Source organism: Mercenaria mercenaria, chromosome 15 (assembly GCF_021730395.1).
Source record: "Mercenaria mercenaria strain notata chromosome 15, MADL_Memer_1, whole genome shotgun sequence".
Classification (NCBI taxonomy): Eukaryota; Metazoa; Mollusca; class Bivalvia; order Venerida; family Veneridae; genus Mercenaria; species Mercenaria mercenaria.
In genome coordinates, this window is record NC_069375.1 from 38,153,670 (window position 1) to 38,171,132 (window position 17,463).

The 17,463-nt window shown below is 34.4% G+C and overlaps 1 protein-coding gene across 3 annotated transcripts in view; it reads left to right on the forward strand.

The window, feature by feature from the left end:
- LOC123555353 (choline transporter-like protein 4) overlaps nucleotides 1-17,463 on the forward strand; it is an 85,779-nt gene that overhangs the window by 7,927 nt on the left and 60,389 nt on the right. Inside the window, exon 1 of one of the 3 annotated variants that reach the window (XM_053525047.1) lies at nucleotides 4,434-4,774. The exons of 1 other annotated variant lie outside the window; for it this stretch is intronic. In XM_053525047.1, the coding sequence (XP_053381022.1) occupies nucleotides 4,651-4,774 (124 nt within the window). In that variant the 5' untranslated portion in view covers nucleotides 4,434-4,650. Of the gene's footprint in view, nucleotides 1-4,433; nucleotides 4,775-15,225; nucleotides 15,481-17,463 lie in introns of those variants that run through there. One more of the 3 variants, XM_053525048.1, reaches the window with a different exon arrangement.

The window sequence follows — 17,463 nt, forward strand, 5'->3', positions numbered from 1 at the left end:
CATTATAAAATATCTTAGCATTTATTTGGTAATAATACGTTATATTTCACATAATAATTTTAAAGCATTAATAGAAATACTTTGTTAATTCTTAAGGTTTAGCTTTCTGAATCTCGTTTGGTAATTTTTCGGAAACTTTCTGCAGTTTTCTTAATTTTATCGTAGATAAAAATACCAGTGATTTATAGGATTCTTAATTCTTGTATTTAGTAAGCCACCGACACCTCACTTGATATTTGAATAATGCTATTGTTGCTTTGAATAGCTGTTTGTTGCCGACATTGTTAAATTTCGGTATTTTACTAGATCTAGTCAAGTATCTTACCATTAATAAATTTCATAAACCGTTAGAGCTCTTACTTATTTTCTTGAGTTTAGCCCGTTTATTTATTTCACCCATAGCTGCGGAGTCATTTGTGGTGTTCTGTGTCCGTCCGTGAGTCCGTTTTTCATTTGACACTCTGTCAAAGTTTTAGCTAGTTTTAGCGTTGTCCGTCTGTCTGACTGTCTGATGTTCTGACAGTAAATGTGCCTGACTGTGTGATTTAGTGAACCATACATCCGTCACTGCGAGCGTCACCAGCTCGCAACAATATACCCCTAACGAAATGTTTCTCTGAAAGTCTGGACAGGTCTCAATTCATTACACTTTATCTGTATCATGGACCTCTTTCATAGTGAATTGAATGCTTTTGTTACCAGTGCATATTTGATCGACTGAATCAGTTGAGAATTTAAGGCAAAGATTGGCCTGCTATATTTCCATTTTGAAATAAGAACATTATGTACGATGCCTTTATTAGTTATTTTTGTCCTATTTTTTTTTTTCTAAAACATGACAGATTTTGTTGTTAAGTTGTTTGAAGAGGTCTTAAGTTGAATTCAAGATTGATTAATACCAGGTATGATTTTAGATGTCATAAACTGAGTAATGTTTTTGATATGCAACTATAGAGATTATCAAAAAAAAACTCTTCCTTGTCTTTATTAGTTTGAACGATAAAACGTTATTTAAAGAGAAACCTTGTTATCACATTGTTTATTGATTTTGATTTAAAGCACTTCAAAACTTAATACAATACAATATGTAACAATTTTTGGCATTTTTGAAGCTAATCAAAATCATTTTGCCTCATAAAATTATTTTTGTGTCATATCTTGAAGATTTAACTATATATTTTCAAATTCTCATCTACTTTTGATAACAGCTGTTTTTATTTATTTATTTAGTTTTTAGTTTTACAGTTTTCTTATCCCTCCTAACATTTAGTGCATGCTCCCCAGATTCAAGTCTCACCTTGCAAAAATACATTGTGTATTTAATTTCATTCATGTCAGTGGCTTTAAAGTAAGTCTAATCTTGGTTTTAAAAAAAAAAATTGATGTGAAAAGGGAAAAAAATGATTGGATGATTATGTCAATAAAAAATCCAATTAGTCTCTGTATTTATATATATATTATTTCATAGCAAGAAAATCTGCACCACATGTACTTTCTTGGGCAAATAACTGCATCTTATAGTGTTTTTCAATACTGTAAGAGTATTCTCCCTTCTAAATAAATTTCATTGAATTTAAGTCAAGCATCAGCATCAGCATCATCCTTTTCAGTTCCATCTTCTTTTTGTTGCAGTTGCTGTTGTTGTTTTTCTTCTTCTTTTTCTTCTTCTGTCTTTACCATCACTATCATTATCACCAACAAACTATTACTTTTTATCCCCCGCCGATGAAATCGGGAGGGGGGTATTGAAATGGCGTTGTCCGTCCGTCAGTCCGTCCGTCAGTCCGTCAGTCCGTCCGTCCGTCCGTCCGCAGCCATTTCTCAGTAACTACTTGGTAGAATTTCATGAAACTTGAAATAAACATGAACCAACATACTGCGATGATGCCCGTCAAGTTTTTTTTTTGATTGGTCAATTTCCCTCAGAGTTATTGCCCTTGATTTAATAAAAAATGTCTGTCTGCAGCTATTTCTCAGTAACTAACAGGTAGAATTTCATCAAATTTGAAATAGACATGAACCAAGATACTGCGCTGATGCCCGTCAAGTTTTTTTTTTGATAGGTCAGTTTCCCTCAGAGTTATTGCCCTTGATTTAATGAAAAATGTCCGTCTGCAGCCATTTCTCAGTAACTAGCAGGTAGAATTTCATCAAACTTGAAATAGACATGAACCAAGATACTGCGACGATGCCCTTCAAGTTTTTTTTTCGATTGGTCAATTTTCCATTTAGTTATTGCCCTTTAATTGTTTAAAAATCCACAGATCTGTACATAACAAACCAACCAATTGGAAGAATTTCATTAAACTTCTTCCATTCTTTTCCATGCACATTATTTAAACATGTGATGTTGTGTACCTACACCTGGTCACCCCCTTCCCCCTCACTCACCCCCGCCCCCCCCCCCCCCCCCCCCCATTTTTTTTTTTTTTTTTTTTTTTTTTTTTTTTCATTTTTCGTTTTCTACCAATATTTATAATCAACATGTAAACTGTTGTATCCTCACCCCCCCCACCCCTCCCCCCACCCAAACAAACCATTCATTTTCTTTTAATTTGATTTGACTAATGAAATTATTTGCTTCTTGGTAACATTCTTAACCTTTTGCAGGATATATTTTTTTGCCGTTCCTCAACTCTGACCCTTTCGGCGGGGGATTCCAATTCATCGAATTTGCTTGTTCTATTAACGTCATCAGCAGCATCAGCAGCAGCATTAACAATTTCTGTTACTATTGTAACAACAAAATTTTTAACATGTAAAGAATCATTACCCATCTCCTAGGTCTTTTCCACTCCAAGTTCAGACCATTTGCAATATGGTGGCTTACTTAGAAGATTTTGTTATGTCGAGTTGGTAAGTGCATTTCTTGGTGTTGTCTCTGTTTGCCAACATGCCTTTACAAAATTTTGAAAGTGTTGGCATGTGGGCAAAACAAAACTTTCAACTTGCCACAACATGATATACAAAAACTCTTTTTCTGGTGCATGCACCATCCACAAAAATTTGTATTGATACGTGTGCAAAGACAAAATGAGACATTTCATTGTCTCAGCATTTGTGCATGTGCCATTAACAAAGACTTAGTATACACATCAAGACAAAATAAAATAAAAGTATTTTGTTGTTTTACCTTGGCATGTGCACCGTTAATAAAGGTTTCTTGTCAGCACGCAATAACACAAAGTAAAATGTTTTGTTATGTTGCACAACAGGAGACAACAAAATATTTTATTTTATGTTGGTGGGCGAGTCAGAATAAAATTTTTGTCAATGGCACATGCCCTGGCAAAAAATAAAATATTTTATTCAGTTGCGTACAATATTTCGTCATGGCATGATGATAGTTTCGTTCTGTCACACTGGCCAGTGTGCCAAGACTGCCGGTACATGATGAAACTTCCAAACTTACGTTATGGTGCATTGGCACATGCACTATAGGATGACATACTGACATTATGCTACATACGTCACAATAAAACATCCTAATAATCAACCATTACTGTACTTTAAAAGTACATCTTTAATACTCAAAAGATTTTGATTGGTTGACCAGTTTATTTTTATTTATAACATTCTCATTTATCTTTGAAAGCACTGTACCTTTAGGCAAGGTATGCATAGATTTGTATTCAGTCACATTTATGCACATACAGTCTGAGCTGTGCTGTATTTAGCATAATTATGGAAATACCTGGTTGTCATGTTTGTTTACATTAACCTGTCATTTACCTTGCTTTACAAGCAGTTCAGTCAGCCTTTAACCTGTAATATTAGTAATAGTGTATTGATTTTGAAAAGTTTAACCTGTATATAATAGCAAACTTGCAAGTAGAATGAGACATCAGCAGATCAATTAAAATTTCAGCGGATTTTACAGTGCTTTGAGACTACTGTAACATGCTGGATTTTTAATGGTTTGAACTATTTTGTTTTAGACAGACAAACTACTGTTTTTTTTACCAAAGGATCAATAATTGGTATAAAATTTCACTACATATCAATACTGATGCAAAGCATATTGTAAAACTGAGTGAGTTCTATACCTTTTAAAATACATTCACAATTCCCTACTGTTGACATGAAATTTAAGACTGAATCTTTGAAATCCTGATGTAAATTGTTTTGATGAAAGCCCATGAGCACATTATAAGAGCTCATTATGAGTGTTGAATGGTGTTTTACAAAGATGAATACAGTATTTATTGCCCACTAGGTGAAAGAGTTTATTATACATCAAACTGTCATAATTTTGTCATGTTCAACATTCTATGTCAACCATCAAAACAGTGCTCTATTTAATACATTTTTGTTTAACACAGCAAAGCAAGGTTGAATCAGAAAGTAAACAAAGATAGAAGTTTTATCTCATGTTTTATCTAAAAAAAAAAGAAGAAATGTTTTAACTGAAAGGATTGATAGGTTTTTTAAACAAAAAAATCATTTATAGCATTGGTCTACTTAAAAAAAACAGGATTAGACAGTTGAAACAAGTGTCGAGATTAGAATGGAATAGAGAGAAAACAGTGATAAACAGTGATCTTTAAAACTAAACATCACTTAAATTGTACTATCTTAAAACATTTCAAAGGCAGGTTGTCATGTGAAATAGGGTTGAATAATTATAGAAGTTCAAAAAAGACCAAAAAAATGGGGGAAAGAAAGGAGAATGTAAGCGAAACAGAAGCTGTAGAAGTTGAAGAGTTTCATCCTTTAAATGCTTCCCCGCCAGAAGTTGATACACCACATGAAGAAAACGATAATCTAGAGTTTGGTAAGGATCATATTGTATTTATGTTTTTTGAGAAGCTTGAGCTTCAAGTTGATGTATAAATCGGCTATATAGAAGTGTTATAGGCTATTGCAAAGTTTTTGAGGCTATGTAGAGGTGTTAGAGGCTACATGTGAAGTGTTTGAGGCTATATAGAAGTGTTAGAGGCTATATGCGAAGTGTTTGAGGCTATATAGAGGTGTTAGAGGCTATATGTGAAGTGTTTCAGGCTATATAGAAGTGTTAGAGGCTATATGCAAAGTATTTGAGGCTATATAGAGGTGTTAGAGGCTATATGCGAAGTGTTTGAGGCTGTAATTATAGAAGTGTTAGAGGCTATATGCGAAGTGTTTGAGGCTATATAGAAGTGTTAGAGGCTATATATGAAGTGTTTCAGGCTATATAGAAGTGTTAGAGGCTATATGCGAAGTGTTGCGACAATATAGGGGTGTTAGAGGCCTTAAGAGTAGGTAGGTTGAGGTCAGTACATCACCAGAAGACTTACAACAGGATAATGTTTGGCAAGCTTCGTTATGGCACCCACTTATACACATTGCTGAAGTCTGCATCACGGTAGAATTTACTTTTTAAACCCATAGATATAAGTATATGGGGACTATATTGTCTGTTGGTCTGGACATCTGACATATTCATGTCAGCTCCACATTTTCTCAACCGCTGGGAGAAATTTTCGTAACAAATTACATCAATTATTAGTTCTCTACTGGTTGAAAACCAATTTCGGGGACTATAGGAATGTCCTTTTCCGTCATTCTGTCTCCATCCACAATTTCGAGTCCAGTCCATCACTCAGTCATCTTTGAAGGTATTTTAATATTATTTGGCACAAATGTGTCATTTGCAAGACCTGGACCCCTAGCTCAAAGGTCAAGGTCAAAATTGGAGGTCAATGGGGCTTTTTCCTGTCTGGTCCATAAATCTACCATCCACAAAGGGATTTTAATATTACTTTACACAAATGTACCTCATAATAAGGTGATATGTCATGCACAACTTTCAGACCCCTAGCTCAAAGGTCAAGGTCACACTTATTAGCAGTCAAATGTTAACATGGCATGAACAGGGTCTGTTTCGTGTCCTGTCCATAACTCTGTCAATCATTAAGGTATTTTAGTATCACTTGGCACAAATGTTCCCCATGATAAAACGACTTGTAGTGTGCAAATCCCGGATCCCTGGCTCAAAGGTCAAGATCACAATTTGGGGTCAAAGGTCAACAGGGCTTTATACCAGTCCAGTCCATAACATGGCAATACTTCATTCATTTGTTTATCCTGTCATAACAATGTGTAGAGCAAACAATCCAGGTCACTAGATCAAAGCACAAAACCCATGCCACAAGGTCAAAGGTCATGGTCACAATTGGAGGTCAAAGATCATGATAAATTTCATAAAACTAATATCAGCTCTTGACCTCATCAAGATAAACAGAATACACTGCACAGATCACTACATTCAAGGTCAATGTCAATGTCACACTAAGAGGTCAAAGATCAAATTTCTGCCACCCCATATCTGTTTTTCCTCTGGAAGGATTTTCATAAAATTAGTATCAGTTAGTGATCTTATCAAGATGACTAGTATGTGTTCAGACCCTGTGTTTTGTTCACAGGAAATAACTCCTGAGGCTATTCATATTTTATATAATTATGTCCCTTTTTAGCTCGACTTTTCGAAGAAAAAGTAGAGCTATTGCACTCGCCCCGGTGTCGGCATCAGTGTAGCCGTTGGTTAAAGTTTTTTATAAAGACAAATATCTCTGTTACTATCAAAGCTATTGACTTGAAACTTAAAATATTATTTACTATCAAAGTCTACACCAGGAGAAACAGTCCCCATAACTCTGATTTGAATTTTGATGGAGTTCTGCCCCTTTTTGACTTAGAATTTTTGGTTAAAGTTTTTGATAAAGTCAAATATCCCTGGTACTATCAAAGCTGTCTTGAAACTTAAAACAGTTATTTACACCAGGAGAAACAAATCCTATAACTCTGATTGAATTTGACAGAGTTATGCCCCTTTTTAACATAGAATTTTTGGTTAAAGTTTTTGATAAAGTCAAATATCTCTGTTACTATCAAAGCTATTGACTTGAAACTTAAAATATTATTTACTATCAAAGTCTACACCAGGAGAAACAGTCCCCATAACTCTGATTTGAATTTTGATGGAGTTCTGCCCCTTTTTGACTTAGAATTTTTGGTTAAAGTTTTTGATAAAGTAAAATATCCCTGGTACTATCAAAGCTGACTTGAAACTTAAAACAGTTATTTACACCAGGAGAAACAAATCCTATAACTCTGATTGAATTTGACAGAGTTATGCCCCTTTTTAACATAGAATTTTTGGTTAAAGTTTTTGATAAAGTCAAATATCTCTGTTATTATCAAAACTATTGACTTGAAACTTAAAATAGTTATTTACTATCAAAGTCTACACCAGGAGCAACAATCCCCATAACTCTGATTTGAATTTTGACAGAGTTATGCTCCTTTTTATGCCCCCGAAGGGAGGCATATAGTTTTTGAACCGTCTGTCGGTCTGTCAGTCTGTCGGTCTGTCCGCAATTTTCGTGTCCGGTCCATATCTTTGTCATCGATGGATGGATTTTCAAATAACTTGGCATGAATGTGTACCACAGTAAGACGATGTGCAGTGCGCAAGACCCAGGTCCGTAGCTCAAAGGTCAAGGTCACACTTAGGCGTTAAAGGATAGTGCATTGATGGGTGTGTCCGGTCCATATCTTTGTCATCGATGGATGGATTTTCAAGTAACTTGGCTTGAATGTGTACCACAGTAAGACGACGTGTAGTGCGCAAGACCCAGGTCCGTAGCTCAAAGGTCAAGGTCACACTTAGATGTTAAAGGATAGTGCATTGATGGGCCCGTCCGGTCCATATCTTTGTCATCGATGGATGGATTTTCAAATAACTTGGCATGAATGTGTACCACAGTAAGACGACATATCACACGCAAGACCCAGGTCCGTAGCTCAAAGGTCAAGGTCACACTTAGACGTTAAAGATCATTTTTCATGATAGTGCATTGATGGGCATGTCCGGTCCATATCTTTGTCATTCATGCATGGATTTTAAAATAACTATGCATGAATGTGTGACACAGTAAGATGATGTGTCGCGCGCAAGACCCAGCTCCGTAGGTTAAAGGTCCTAAACTCTTAACATCGGCCATAACTATTCATCCAAAGTGCCATCGGGGGCATGTGTCATCCTACGGAGACAGCTCTTGTTAATTTAGAATTTTTGGTTAAAGTTTTATCTCTGTTATTATCAAAGCTATTGACTTGAAACTTAAAACAGTTATTTACTATCAAAGTCTACACCAGGAGAAACAAACCCCATAACTCTGATTTTTGAATTTTGACAGAGTTATGTCCCTGTTTAACTTAGATTTTTTGGTTAAAGTTTTATAAAGTTTTTACTGGCAAAGCTCTAATTCAGAGTCAAGCACTGAGAAAAGTCAAGCGCGCTGTCTTACAGACAGCTCTTGTCTTCTCAAAACACTGGATAATCAGAGCCAGAATATATAAAGAGAAATGATTAAAAAACATTAAAAAGATATCTAGTCAGTAGCCAGACTACAAGATGACATGCAGAGTGTAAAATCCAGGTCGATAGATCCAACACCAGGGGCCGTATTCATAAAGCATCTTAAGTATAAGTATAAGAAATTGATTATTTACTTAAGTATTATTTACTTAAGTATTACTTAGGTAAGAAATTTATTTTACTTAAGTATTATTAGTATATTTGTTATTCATAAAACAACTTAATAAGTAATTCTTGGCTTTTACTGTGAACGAAAACATTTAAAAAAACAACATTAATTTCAGACAGATACAACATGCACAATTATGTTTAAAGTGCTTTTATCTGAAAAACAACATGTTAACCCTTACAGAAGCAAGCCTCTGTGGTGTACATGCTGCGTATTTGCTGTGTATATGCCGCGAACACAGTAGTACCCCAGAGAAGTACATTTTACATACACCGCATGCCGCGTACATGCCACGTACTATTTCGACGAGTACACAGCATGTACGCAGGAGGTCACTAGTACACTTCAAGTACGCAGCACAGACTCTGAAAATTTAAGGAGTACACTGCATGTACGCAGGAGGGACTTGTACAAGAAAATAGTACACTGCATGTACACCGCAGATACTTTGAAATTTGTGCAGTACACTTCATATATGCGGGAAAGACTTGTACAATTTCTTTTGGCATTTATACTCAGTTATTTTTTTGTAAGTTAAAGTCTGAAGTAAACTTCATATACGCGGGAGGGACTTGTTCATTTTCTTTTGGTGTTTATACTTTGAATTTTTTTAGGTAAAAGTCTGAAGTACACTTCATGCAGGAAGGATTTGTACATTTTTTATTTTTTTTTGGAAGCAAGAACTTGATTTCCGAGTAACTTTTATCTTAATAGCATAGAATAGTTCAGATTACCAGTATTCTGAACAATGAAAATTTGCCATTTACTATTTGCAATGTTCAATTGTGAAGCTTACATCTTAGTGATTTCTGAGCTGCACCTTGCATGCAGTGTAAAAATATATTCTTTTTCATTTTGAATTAATCCTGGAGCTTTCTAACTTGGATCATTGAAAAGCCTTATTTGAACTTAGTTGCATTACATTTTGTAATACATGAAATAATTACCAAGATAATGCCTCAACAGCGCCCGAATGAGAAGAATTAATAGCTCTCACTGTTATTTGAATACTCAAGCAAAACACCATTCTATCATGTTTTATAAAGGCTTAAATGCTCATTATGTTAACTCATTAAGGCCTCACCAGATTAAAAAGTTGTTCATCGGATTTGCCGCTCGTATATTTCCAGAACGTTTTTGGCTAATTGCGCTCGCCCCATTGGAAAAAATCAATCCAAAAATTTTTGGTGCGCTACTTTTTACGGACGTAAAAGTGTATAAATGCGTATATAATTCCAGTCCTAGATTGTTCTCAGATGGATTTTAATCAAAATAAATACATACTACGCACACATCATCTATAATAAATCATAACACTTATATTTAGTTGCATTAAAGTTGTTTCCCCTTGATGCAGTTACGCCATTTTCTTCAAATGTTTACCAAATTACATGCTACAAAAATTGATTTATTTCATTGAAAAGTGGATGAAGAAAAGCATACTAATTTATTTGATAACATCAATCTACATTATTTTGGTAAGGGTAAATACTTATTGATGCATGTCACTTATCTTTTTTCTGTTTTTTTTTCTGTCCAAATGATCAGCATTTGCATACAAAAGTTGGTGGGGTAAGGAATTTACATTATCACAGCAGTTTCGCCACAAGAGTACACAGCATGTATGCAGCAGGAGTACACAGCATGTACACCGCAGGACTCGGGCCAGGAGTACACAGGATGTACGCCGCAGGGGTAGTACACTGCAGGCTCATTTGCATGTGAAAAGTGTATGTGCCGCGTACATGCTGCGTATTTGCTGTGTATATGCCGCGAACACAGTAGTACCCCAGAGAAGTACATTTTACATACACCGCATGCCGCGTACATGCCACGTACTATTTCGACGAGTACACAGCATGTACGCAGGAGGTCACTAGTACACTTCAAGTACGCAGCACAGACTCTGAAAATTTAAGGAGTACACTGCATGTACGCAGGAGGGACTTGTACAAAAAAATAGTACACTGCATGTACACCGCAGATACTTTGAAATTTGTGCAGTACACTTCATATATGCGGGAAAGACTTGTACAATTTCTTTTGGCATTTATACTCAGTTATTTTTTTGTAAGTTAAAGTCTGAAGTAAACTTCATATACGCGGGAGGGACTTGTTCATTTTCTTTTGGTGTTTATACTTTGAATTTTTTTAGGTAAAAGTCTGAAGTACACTTCATGCAGGAAGGATTTGTACATTTTTTATTTTTTTTTGGAAGCAAGAACTTGATTTCCGAGTAACTTTTATCTTAATAGCATAGAATAGTTCAGATTACCAGTATTCTGAACAATGAAAATTTGCCATTTACTATTTGCAATGTTCATTTGTGAAGCTTACATCTTAGTGATTTCTGAGCTGCACCTTGCATGCAGTGTAAAAATATATTCTTTTTCATTTTGAATTAATCCTGGAGCTTTCTAACTTGGATCATTGAAAAGCCTTATTTGAACTTAGTTGCATTACATTTTGTAATACATGAAATAATTACCAAGATAATGCCTCAACAGCGCCCGAATGAGAAGAATTAATAGCTCTCACTGTTATTTGAATACTCAAGCAAAACACCATTCTATCATGTTTTATAAAGGCTTAAATGCTCATTATGTTAACTCATTAAGGCCTCACCAGATTAAAAGTTTTTGGCTAATTGCGCTCGCCCCATTGGAAAAAATCAATCCAAAAATTTTTGGTGCGCTACTTTTTACGGACGTAAAAGTGTATAAATGCGTATATAATTCCAGTCCTAGATTGTTCTCAGATGGATTTTAATCAAAATAAATACATACTACGCACACATCATCTATAATAAATCATAACACTTATATTTAGTTGCATTAAAGTTGTTTCCCCTTGATGCAGTTACGCCATTTTCTTCAAATGTTTACCAAATTACATGCTACAAAAATTGATTTATTTCATTGAAAAGTGGATGAAGAAAAGCATACTAATTTATTTGATAACATCAATCTACATTATTTTGGTAAGGGTAAATACTTATTGATGCATGTCACTTATCTTTTTTCTGTTTTTTTTTTCTGTCCAAATGATCAGCATTTGCATACAAAAGTTGGTGGGGTAAGGAATTTACATTATCACAGCAGTTTCGCCACAAGAGTACACAGCATGTATGCAGCAGGAGTACACAGCATGTACACCGCAGGACTCGGGCCAGGAGTACACAGGATGTACGCCGCAGGGGTAGTACACTGCAGGCTCATTTGCATGTGAAAAGTGTATGTGCCGCGTACATGCTGCGTACTATTTCCCACATACTAAATTCCTCCAGCGCACATCCTGTGTACTATGTAGTCCACAGCATGTACGCAGCAAGTAGTACGCGGCTGAGCTCATTTGCATGTCAAAAGTGCACTACAAACGTACTATCGGTGTATGTGCGGTGTATATCCTGCGTACTATTTAAAGCCCTTGATTTCAGTACACATCATGTACGCATCATATACGCTGTATGTACACAGCAAGAGTACGCAGCAGGCCTTTTTATTCTGTAAGGGATTAATCGTACTCACGACGCCATTTTGTTTTCTGACTTAAGTCACTTCTTACGTATCTTAAATTTAAGCTGTTTTATTAATAGGACTTAAGTTTTTTACTTAGACTTAAGCTGAAATCACCACAGACTTCAGTAAAATCTTCAACTTAAGTCAAAACTTATACTTAAGATGCATTATGAATACGACCCCAGGGCCACACTAAGAGGTTAAAAATCATGAAGCTCTTAGAGTAATTGTGTCTGCTACATATCTTCTTAACCACTGGAAGGATTTTCACAAAATTAACTTAAGTTGTTAACATCATCAAGATGACAAGCAGATTACAAAACCTAGGTCACTAGGTAAAATGTCAAGGTCACACTTAGAGGTCAAAGATCAGACAGCTCAAATTTGTGTCGGCTGGTTTCTTCTATACAACTGAAATTGATTTCATAAAACTAACATTGTTTCTTAACCTCATCAAGACAACATGCTGAATGAACAACCCAGGTTACATTAGGTACAAGGTTAGAGGTCAAATATCAAATAGCTCAAATTTATGTCTGCTCCAAATCTTCTCTATCAGTGGGAGGATTTTAATGAAATCAGCATCAGTTGCTAACAATGGAGATCAAATTTGTTCTTCATATGTTATGTCTGGAGCATAATGTAATAACATTTTCAAGTTTTTGAATTCAGTCTGTGCATATAGGCAGATGACAATGAGATGATGTGCATAGTGCATGAATCAGGTCTGTAGGTCAAAGGTCAAGGTCACAGCAAGGTCATATCTGCACATCATATTTTGTCCCTGGGGCCTTCACCTCCATAGGAAAGCGTCTTAGCCCTCTCGACCAATGCACCCACAACTGATGGTGAGGCAAATTTTTAGACTTTTGCAAACAATGCATGTGCATCATTAATGGACAAGGATATATTTGGTATTTGATTGGGTTGCACCTTTAAATGGAACAGATATAGAAGAGCTTTAATTTTAATACTGTAAACACCAAAAATATTACAATCTCTATGCCGCTGAAAGGCACACCTTAAAAATAACTGGCATTATCATTTTGCCTTATCTGTTAAAGTTTTGTAGAGATCATCATGAAACTTAGAAGAAATCAATCAATTCTGATGATAAAGTTGCTAAGGAAAACAAATACATTGTTACTTGCTTCACTTTTCATATTGACTTGTGTGACAGCTGTTAAAGGCATATAATGCTTACCATAACATATGTAATATACGTAGACACTGTCACTTTGTAATATGAAAATTCTCGTTACAGATAACAGTATCTATTAAATATGAACAGACATCGCAACTCTCCCAGTCCCGTCGGGTTTCTCCCGATTCTGGATGTAAAACCTGATTACCCCGATATGAAGTCCAAATCTCCCGATTTAAAAAAAAATCAAACAAAGAAATTGTCCACTGCTTTACATTAATTAATCCTCGATAATAATGAATCTGTAATCAGTTTTCGGATATTTTCACACCTATTACCCCTGTTGATTGTTGTTTATTGCATGGTATAACAAAAGCCAGGTGTTGATTAATTTGAGTCACAACTGTAACAGGTATTTAATTTCTATCAATAAATTCAATTAGAAATCAAATCAAATTTACAGCAGAAAATGTTATATTGGCTGTACCATTTTTTACAAGTTTTTGAAATCGAAAGTAGGTTGTTGCGGTGCCGATCTTGATAAACATTTATATTAAATCATTTTAAAAAGAGGAAATGCCATGGTAAATTTTAATATCAGATACTGTTAAATGCAGAGAAACTGTCTTTACATCATTTGTCAAATACATCCTTTAGACTGAAAAAAATCAAATTTTAAACCTGAAATTCCAAGTAAAAAGGGGCAAAGTTCAAGAAATATAGTTATATACCTTGGATTGGAGATTCAGGCAATGTTTACAAAAGCGTAATAGTATCTGGACAGACAATTTTGGATATCCGGATTTTTATCAATAAGAAAACTGGGGCTAGGGATTTCAGATACAAGTGAGGGGGGATGAGAATCAAACAGTTAATTCTCTTTTGCCTAAACTTGTATTATGTTTAACTCAGTACATTTTATTTTGATGCATTGTTGCATTATTTGTCATGACAAAAATGTAAAAAGTTCACCTAGGTCTTGTTCCCCTCAAAAGAAACATCAGTGCAGGTTTTAAATTCTCAGTGGAGTTTTGAGTTTAGACATACAGTAGTTTTAAAAGTGCAGTAAGTATTAAATTTTGCAAGGAAGGCATGCATAATTTAAGTTAAAAGAAAGAGTTGAAGAGTGGTAACAGACTAGTCAGATATATTTAAACATTTCAGAACTTTAAAAATGCATGAACATGTGATGAGTAATGACTAGTGATATTATAAGTGCAAGTAAGTTAATATTATAAGTGCAAATAAGTTAATATTATCATTAGCTGCTGCATTGCATGTAGTTTATTATTTTTTGTAAGGAGTGCTAAAGAGATGTGGTGCACTTTACATATGTTTTTAGTACCTATGTATGTATTAAAATCTTACCATGAACGTAAATACAGCCACTTGAACACCTCAATCTCCCACATTGAAATGCAAACACTCCCACTTCGCATTCAGAAAATGTTGGGATGTCTGTGTCAAACTCATGATTTTAATATCTTTGATTTTATAGTATAAGGTACAGACATATTTAATCTAAATATTTTACCATGTCACTGTTTTCATAGGGGATAAGTATCTGCATATTTAAAGATGTCTTTTTTTACAATCATCACTCATAGACAAAGTACCCATTTATGTCTGGTTCAATATTTGATGTTGGTTTCCAAAAAAAAAATCAAAATCAAGCAAGTATCTGTAGTAAAGAAATGTCCTACATACTTTAGAGTTAGAAAAATTGAAATTTCTGTTTGTTCAAGCACGCATATTTAAATATATTTTGCAGCATAATTATGAAAGTTTAACATTAATACTGTATCATTGCTATTTTAAATGTTGTACATTTATTTGGTAAAATACGTCAGTCGTCTATTTATCATGTGATGCATTTACTCCTGAAATTAAATTTATTTAATTGAAATATGTTGTTCGATGTAAATTTAGATTAAAATTTGACCCTTACTTGTAGGTCATCTGTGGAAAACAATAGGGTGATAAACGTTTGATAACTTTCTGATTTAATGTTTGTTCAGTGAACTAGATTATTGATATGACAAAATGTTAGACTGAATCACTATTTCTAATATTCTAACATTTTTCTCACAAGAAAATGGAATAATTATAGTGTAAGTGAAATTACTTTGGAATAGTATAAAAAAGGGAGATAATTCTGGTAAAAAAGGGAGATAATTCTGGTACATTAAATATTAATCAGCAATGTATATGCAGTCAGGATCAGTTCGGATGACAACAAGTGATTATGATGCCGCTGATGATGATGATTATGATGATGATGATGAAAGTGAGTGATTTTGTAAATAATGGTTTAGGGCATGTTATGGATTTGTTGGAAATTTTTGAGGTTGAATAATTATTTACCATAATATTACTCAGTTTTATCTACCAGAAGTACTGTACAGTCTGATTTTTGCCAACCTGGTGAGGATACATTTTATTTAATTTGAAATCTAAATTATGTAAACCAAGGTACTTTTTAGCTCCACTATTCGGAGAATAGGGGGGCTATACTACTTGCCCTGGCGTCGGCGTGACCCAGTTCTTGGTTAAAGTTTTTCGGCAACCTTTGTTTTTCTGTCATATCTTTCTTACTATTGCTTATATCTTACTGTAACTTCACATAAACATTGTCCAGTATACAAACAATGTATGTATAGGGGCTGAGCCCATTATACCCAAGGTCAAGGTCACCAAGCTGTTATACTTAGGTTATTTTTAAGGTTAAAGTTTTTCGGCAACCTTTCTTTTTCTGTCATATCTTTGTTAATATTGCTTATATCTTACTGTAATTTCACATAAACATTGTCCAGTATGCAAACAAAGTATGTGTAGGGACTGGGTTCCTTTATACCCAAGGTCAAGGTCACCAAGGTGTTATACTTAGGTTATTTTTAAGGTTAAAGTTTTTCAGCAACCTTTGTTTTTCTGTCATATCTTTGTTACTATTGCTTATATCTTACTGTAACTTCACATAAACATTGTCCAGTATGCAAACAAAGTATTTACAGGGACTGGGCCCATTTTATCCAAGGTCAAGGTCACCAAGGTCTTATACTTAGATTATTTTTAAGGTTAAGGTTTTTCGGCAACCTTTGTTTTTCTGTCATAACTTTGTTACTTTTGCTTATATCTTACTGTAAGTTCTCATAAACATTGTCCAGTATACAAACATAGTATATGCAGGGGCTGGGCCCATTATACCCAAGGTCAAGGTCACAAAGGAGTTATACTTGGAATTTTTTTCATGTTAAATTTTTTCGAAAGCTTTATTAATAGACATATCTTTGGTACTTTAAAAGATAATGACTTGAAATTAAAAACATTTGTTTATAATCATCATCTGCATGTGTGGTTACATACCCCATAACTCTAATTGTATTTTTGACAGAATTATGCCCCTTTTGTACTTAAACTTTTTTTTGCAATCTTTGCTTTCTGGATATTACTTTAATGCAATATAAGATAAAGACTTGAAACTTAAAATGTATCTTTATCACCATCATCTGCATGTGTGGTAACAATCCCCATAACTCTGATTTGTATTTTTGACCAAATTATGCCCCTTTTATACTTAAATTTGTTTAACAAACTTTGTTTTCTGGACACAACTTTGGTACTATATAAGATAATGACTTGAAACTCAAAATATATCTTTTCCATCATCATCTGCATTTGTTGTAACAATCCTAATAACTCTAATTTGTGTATTTGATGGAATTATGCCCCTTGGTGTATCTTCTTCTTATAGTAGAGGTCTCTTATTCAGACATATATTCATTTTACTGTCAAATCCCCGAATAGTGGAGTGCGCTGTCTTATGGACAGCTCTTGTTATGGCTTCACATTTTGTCTATCTTGTTGGAAAACCAAGATAAACTTCTTACACAGAATAAGCAGGGTCATGTAGCCTTAAATTATGGCTTAAAGGTGGATAATCAGATTTTGGCCATGTAACGGATTTGTTCGAAACTTTAGCATCTGATCATTTACACTCATTTATGTTCACTTAACACTTAATACAAATTAGATTTTCACTGGAGGTATTTTTAAAATTTCATTTTCCTATCCTGGTTGCCCAACCAAGATAGAGTTATTTTATCATAAGTATAAATTTGATAAACATTCTTTGCCTAAGGAAATGTATAAATATTAGACATATTGTAATATATTTGTAAAATATTTGCATTAAAAATTATGTATTTAGATGGAATTCATTAGAAACGCAAGTTTGAAAAATTATTATTACCTCCCTTTGCCTATCTTGGTT